Source organism: Argiope bruennichi, chromosome 4, assembly GCF_947563725.1.
Source record: "Argiope bruennichi chromosome 4, qqArgBrue1.1, whole genome shotgun sequence".
Classification (NCBI taxonomy): domain Eukaryota; kingdom Metazoa; phylum Arthropoda; class Arachnida; order Araneae; family Araneidae; genus Argiope; species Argiope bruennichi.
Window position 1 is genome coordinate 23,961,409 of NC_079154.1, and position 7,801 is coordinate 23,969,209.

The following is a 7,801-nucleotide window of genomic DNA, read 5'->3' on the forward strand; positions in this document are numbered from 1 at the left end:
GCAAGTATGTATATTTTGGGAGATATTTCTACTAAACAAAGAAATAAATTATAAAATTCAAGAACACCTATACCCTTCCTTATTACGATCCAGCAAACTTGGGGCTAGAGCTCTCACGTAGGCACATGTACAAATAAGCAGTAGCACAACAGTCAACAGACTTTGAAAATTGAAAAGTGCCGACTGAAAAAAAAATGCCAAAGTTTAAACTGGAATAAATTTAAGCGAAACAATTGAACACATAAGAACAGTTCTGAATATATAATCCGAATAATATTTTTAGATACAACCTGCATATGAAAACACACATAAATTACAACTATGCGTAATAGGAACAACATCTTAATGACTAAATAAGTATAGCATGCAAAACAATATTAAAAATTTACCATTATTAGGTGCTATGGGACAAATTCATGAGTTTCATCAACAATTTTTGTTTCGCGTCAAATCAAAACGAAATCCTAATTGCTTCAGTTCAGTTTTTTCATTAAAAATTTTGTTTCTATAAATGTGATTAAAATTATAATCAAATTTGCAATGTATCGTAGAAAAAACGAATGTAAAATTTAATTATAAATTTATTTGTTCAAAAAGTTGGTTATATATTTAAAAACCTCCTTCGAAAGTTAATTTCACGATGTTGCGTCAGTAGTTTGTACCTCATAACCGTACTTGTAGCGGCAAATAGCACAGAGGCGTGGTAATTTGTTTATTTTTATTTGTTGCATTTCAAGTGTTTTTTGAGCTATGTAAAACGAGATTAAAATAGCCAAACATTCAGTTCTAATCAGCTGGAGATCGAAGTCACGTTGATCTCTTAATAACGCGGTGATAACTGAAATGAATACTGCTTTTAAAAGATGGGGAAGTAAGTTTGTAGTAACGAAAGTTCAGCAGTTTTGGAAAAGATCATTTCAAGAGCGCAAAGTTTTAAAATACACCAAATGTCATGCTATCTATTCAGGTTATGATTATGATGTAGCGATTCTCAGAAACACATTTTCTAATACCAAGTACTTACAATCACCTGTATATTCTATTTATTTTTCCAGTAGACAGGCTGTTCGATTATTAAGTATATCGAAAAATCGATGTTGGAATTGCAATGCTGTTGTTACAGAACGTGATTTGGTATGCATGTCTTGCGGCAGTGTGCAAGAACCAAGACAAAATCTCAATTATTTTGAAATTTTCAAAGAAACTCCTCACTTTGACATAGATACAAGAAATTTAACGGTTAAATTTAGGCGTTTGCAGAATCTCTTGCATCCTGATAAAATTGCTTCTAGACCTGAAGTAAGTGATTTAGAAACTTCAAAAAGTTTCCGAATTAAAAAAAAAATTAATGATTACATTTGGCCTTTTTATTGACGTTATTTCTATTGAAAGATTTAATTAAATACTTTAAAAATTAACTATTTATGTACAATTGTATCAGTTTCAAAAATTTTAAAGCTTAATATGAAATAGTGCATTGAAAAATTGTTTACATTTTGGGCCAGTTAAAGCAGATCAAACATTGAGCTGATATCTTTTAGCACTTTTCAAATTTATTTTTTTAAATCCAAGCTTAAGAGTTTGTTATGGTTATAATTCATTGATAAAATTTGTGGAAATGCTTAAAAGTCTAGCAACCTTAAAAAAAAGAATTAATTACATTTTTCATAATTATTTTGTATTTATTTTAACTACATGCCAGAAGCTGTCAAAGGTTGCATGTTCATTGCAACCTGCAATTAATTGCAAAGATTTTGCCTAATTTATTAACTAAATCCACCAGTGGCATGCTATTAATACACAGTGTTCATTCTGACTATTTTTACATAAAAAAATACATTTATTTCATGTATAGAGTAATATTTTAAATGAAGAAATTTCAATTGTTTAAGTATAGAATAGATTAAAATTATATTAATTTGTTTTAAGTGTATCTTTATTAGGCATTTATAAACATCGAATATTTATAAGCCTGTTTTTTTTCTTTTATTATGTGTCACATTATATAAACTTTCATTATTTGGCTGAACATTTGTATGTTGTGTTATTGGCTCCATTTTAATTAAAAATCATTTCTAAAAAGTATGAAAAATGTACATTCTAATGCATTGATGTGCAATGTTTATACAATATAATGCAAATATGCAGTGTTGACCAAAATTGTGGACACTTGTGAAAATAGTTATGTTTTTTACTTTGTATGCTTATAGAAAATGTTACATTTCATAAAATGCAAACTCTTACATGTCATTTTAAAGAGAATTTAATGCTGATTTCAATACAAAAAACAAAATTCATATATTTGGAATACAAAAAACAAAATTCATATATTTGGAATACAAAAAAAAAATAAAAAAATCTTACTTTAATCTGAATAACGAACACCGTGATGAAGTGGATTGTAATTTCTAACTTTTCTGACAAATCACTGTTCTTGTTCTTGTTTGGAATACAAAAAAAAAAAAAAAAAGAAATCTTACTTTAATCTGAATAACGAACACCGTGATGAAGTGGATTGTAATTTCTAACTTTTCTGACAAATCACTGTTCTTGTTCTGGAACAATCAAATGTTAGTAACTGCTAGCAGAAGCTGTCATCGCATTTAAAATTGCAACAAGTCATTATTGTGTTTTTTTTCTGTAGAAGGAAGATTGTTTTTTATGTAATCAAATTGGAAGTTAGAAATTTTGTTAAACATTTTAATATATAGTTGGAATTTTAGTAAATATTTCTAATATTTAGTCAAGAAGCGATGACATCAAATAAAATAATAGATTGGACACCTAGAAAGAGAACTAATATAATTGTGTTACATGACTTTGGTTTTTGCTATGCTGAAATTACAAGACAAGTGGGTGGTTCAGTGTTTACATCTGGAGTCCGAACGCTTTGTTTATGATATCAAGAGACAAATTCAATAAAAAACAAAGCAGGAAAGGGTTGAAAAAGGTGCACCACATCTATTGATGACTGAAAAATTAAAATATGTCTCCAAGATAGAAGAATGTCATCAGCGACCATCAGAAGATGATTATTAGATATTGGATTAAGAGTTAGAATTCAACAAAAAAAATTCTTATTTCAATTTACAGCAGCGTATGAAAAGATTACAGTTTTCAAAGGAACACTTTAATTGGACAGATGATCAGTGGTCACAAGTTATACAGAGTGATGAAACAAAGATATTGTTATTCAGTAGTGATAAGCGGAAATGTGTAAGACATAGAATACGCGAAGAGCTACATCCTGACTGCATTCAGGCAACTATGAACTTGGTTAGTGTTATGATTTGGCCATGCATGTCAGCAGACAGTATTGGTCTCCATTATGTTATCAATAAGACATTAAATGCAAGAAAATACATTGACACTATTCTAGAGCCAAAACTTACTCCTTCTATCAGCAATCTCCTTCCCAACAACACATCATTTATTTTTCAGCAGGATTCCATTCCTTGCCACACAGCAAAAATATTGAAATTTTGGTTTAGTACAATAAGAATTGAATTGTTTTCATGGCTAGAAAAGAATTCAGACTACAAAATTATTGAGAATTTATGGCACTGTTTGAAAAACTCTTGTACATATGAAGTGTTCATCAAATAAAAGAGAATTAATTGAGGCTATAATTGTTTCCTGGCGTCATGCAATAACGAAGGAAGATCTTAAAACTTTCTTCAGCTCAATGAAACATCAGTGCGAAGCTGTAAAAAAATAAAAAAATAATAATAATAAATGCTACCCTTCTAAGTACTTATAACTTACTGCAGTCATCTGCATCTAATGTATCTGAATAATTATTGCCCCTCAACTTTTTTTGTATTGTAAATATTCTGATTTTGGTATTGAAATCAGCATTAAATTATATATAAGAGTTTGCATTTTGTGAAGCATTACATTATCTATGAGCATACAAAGAAAACATTAAAACTTTCAAAAGCGTCTACAATTTTGGCCACCACTGTATATACAATCAGTTATTTATAAATGATTATGATTTTGTACTTGGAGTACCTAAAATTTTTAAAAAAGTATTTTCTTTATTGATTTAGTATATAAGTTTAGAAAATAAGATGTCACTTAGTTTTATGAATAAGATTATGAGAATAATAAGTTACAATTAACATTGCATGAAAATAATCAGAAATATTTTAATTTCACTAATAATAATTTATAAACCTAATTTTTGATGAAATTGCTTAGGTTGGATTTAATGCAACAGCAGTTGAGAAGGTTGTCATAAACATTATGAGTTACTGTGGGTAGAGTGAAAAAGTAGTAAAATATTCCCTTTGATTCACTTTTTAGAGTTAGTATTGCCACACTTTAGAGGTCAAACCTTATAATATTCCAAACATAATTTTTCCTTTCATGATCTCAACAGAGTTTAGAATTATATATTTAAAAATGTCCCTAATTGTTAATAAAAGAGCTTATAAAAAGCAATGCAAGAATTTAATCTTGTTCTAATATATTTTTAAATTTAATTTATTGTGATTTTTATGGTAACTTTCTATTACCTTCATTGGAAATGGCCAAATTGCTATAATAATGATATAGTCATAATTTTAGTTATTTCCACTGTATTATATTTGAGTATATTTATCATTAATTAAAAATGTGCATGTGAAATGAATGAGAATTTCTAATAAAAACATTTCTTCTTATAGAAAGAAAGGGCTTATTCTGCAGAACAATCAGCTCTAGTCAATAAAGCGTATCAAACATTGCTCCGTCCAATAGATAGAGGACTTTATCTCTTAGAACTTCATTCAAAGCCTTTATCAGAAGATGAAATTCAGCTTCCATCTGACTTCTTGGCTAATATAATGGAAGTAAATGAAGTGTTAGATGAATGCAATTCTGCTGATATTTTAGAATCCATTCGCCATGTTAATGATGCCAAACTTCAAATTCTCTTTTCTGATGTATCTTTAGCATTTAAAGAGAAAAACATTGATAAAGCTAGAGAATCGCTTTGCAAATTGAAATATTACATTAATATAGATGAAAAAATTAGAGAACTTGAAGAGGAGCTTGGAGTAAGCAGAGATGATTAATTAAGTCACCTTTCTAAAGATAAGCAAGTACTTTTTTCTTTATATAAAATTATTAATAAGCTGGATATAGAACTAGAATATTCTTCTTATTGTATTGAGAAGAATTACCATAACTTTCTATCATTCCAATGTTCAAAATGCTCATATGTGCAATAAAAGGTATTTCTCCTGCCAATTATGATGTATTTGAATATGTGTGATTATACTTTTTATATTATTGAATACTAGCTACCATTAGCATCTACTGGTTTGTTGATCATTCTGATGGTATTAATTTAAATTTATAAAATAACTTTAAAATTTTCTATTTAATTTCAAATATGTTAAAAGCATTAATTACTACAATACTAATTAATGCAATATAATTGAAGTATACAAATAAAATCTAAATAGAAAATATATTAATGTTTCAACTATTGCATCAATCATTACATAGTAAGAATGAAAATTTGAAAAATGTTTAACATCTGATGAGGGTTATATTTCAGATTATATTAACTCGTGTTAAAAAAAGTTAAAATTGAATGACTCAGTAAGAATTTGTAATTTAAAGAAGACATTCTTTTAAATCCTGAATTATTTTAAATTGTATTAATTACACAATATTTATCTAATTGTAGTTTTTAAATATGTTATTTATAATTTCAGTAATTATCTTCTGATCTGAAAACGATCTTAGATGATGTGAAAATAATTGTTATAAAATAATATTTTTAGAAGTTATTAAAGGAAACTCATCGTCATTTTGTATAATTTTTAATGAAACCAAATATTGCTATTAAATTTTTATGAAAAATCTCAATGTGCATATTTGCCCATCCAAAGTGTATTTGCAGCAAATTTGTTATCTGTTTGCCTAATAAAGTGTTAACAGACTCTTCTTAATTTACTAATAAAAATTTAACACTTCTATAGAATAACTGAAATTTTTTCAAGAATTCTCATAAGACAATGTAAATTTGACAGCTAATATTATATTTAAAATAACTGTCTTTTAGTCAATATATATATAGATTAATTAGTAATAAAAGCCAAGTTAAAAGGAAAAAAATAGAATCTAAATTAAACCAAATAAAATAAGAATCCAGCCTGAAGACTTTCTCAAGGGTCATCCTCAAGCAGGGATTCAAAAAAAGGGATTTTTTCTGTGTGGAATCAGACCTTAGTCCAATAGTATTGAACCTTCGTGACCCGAAAATCCCCTGAAATTAAGGCGTAAGATATACACCATTTTTACAGAAATGAAGAAGCAGAACAAAAAAATATAAAAGTATACTACCTCTAATTAAGGAAAAAAAATACAATAACATAAAATAAACTCTATAAGAACACTCATAACCAATTATTAAAACAAAAAGGAAAGGACCTACCAGCAGCAGGTAAATTTTTTTTACAAAAAGTGTCCCATCTTGTTTATTCTTTTTCCCTGTGTCTTATATTGTTTCTGCTTATGCCATTCAAGGTAATAAATAATTGGAGGGTCTTAGCACCATCTATTGAGTTAGTTAATATGCAATGGAAAGTCTATTTTTATTTTAGGCAAAGGGTTAATACCAAATCATCTCTTTATTTATTATTATTATTAATTTCAGGGGATTTTCGTGTCACGAGGGGTCAATACTGTTGGGCTAAGGTCCGATTCCACACAGAAAAAATCCCTTTTTTGAATCCCTGCCTGAGGGTAACCTTTGAGAAAGTCTTCAGGCCGGATTCTTATTTTATTTGGTTTAATTTTGATTCTATTTTTTTCCTTTTAACTTGGTTTTTATTACTATTAATCTAGATTCATCTGTGTTTTAGTAGTAGCTGCATTTGCACTCTCTAAATATAATGGTGTTTTTTTCTACTTTTTTTAGTTTGATTCTAAAATAATTTTTAGTTTCGTTTCCGAAATAATTTAGATTGTTTCAGAAATGGTTTTAATTTTATAATGCTTATTTTTTGGATTACTTATATATATATATATAATATGCATTTCCTTAAATCAAGTTTTACACACACACACATATATGTAATAATTTTGATTTAACCATATTTAAAAATTATCTTCCACTCTTTGAATTCAAATTTCACTTTAATTTCCGAGTTTTGCACGTTCTTTCTTTCTCACACTCTGAATATACTTGCCAAAATCAAAATGTAGTTTCTTCTAAAGACATACAAGTTCTAAATGCTTTCACACCGCTTTATTTTTCCGTGCTTGTTGTAAATAACAAAGAACTTTAAAAATAGAGTATTTTTGATAATTAATGAAAAAGAATAAAGATATCATTCAGAGAACTCCCTATTTGCTTCCTTTGCATACAAATGCATTTCATATATACAAAACTTCCCAAAAATTTCTACATAATTTATCAAATAGGTTGCTTGCTTTATAATTTCATCCATAAATATATAAATGTAATAAATTACTTTTTTCTTTAAAAAAACAGCACATTTGTGTCCATTATGTATGAAAGCATTAATATTCTTTTTGAGTCTAATAATTGGAATTAGGTTAAATTTTGAGCAATAAAAAAAATTAATTCAAACAGATTTACATATGTATGCTACTTATTAAAAATTAAATACATTGAAGTACTGGAAATTATTCAGAATATCTATAAGGAATGATTTGATAAGAATGTGAAATGATTATCAATGAAGGCATTTGGCACTAAAAAATCTACAGTAAAATTAGATTTAGAATTTTATCAGATTTATATGAAATTAAATTACGTGACTGGAATTTCAAAATTAAG

General features: G+C 27.4%; 1 protein-coding gene across 1 annotated transcript; it reads left to right on the forward strand.

Annotated features, from left to right (window-relative positions):
- The first annotated feature begins 687 nt into the window (after positions 1–687).
- Positions 688–5,235, forward strand: LOC129965920 (iron-sulfur cluster co-chaperone protein HscB-like). Its single transcript, XM_056080206.1, has 2 exons — positions 688–1,299; positions 4,671–5,235. Exons 1-2 carry the CDS (start codon positions 844–846, stop codon positions 5,058–5,060), a joined length of 846 nt encoding a protein of 281 aa, XP_055936181.1. The 5' UTR covers positions 688–843; the 3' UTR covers positions 5,061–5,235.
- Positions 5,236–7,801: the final 2,566 nt, after the last annotated feature.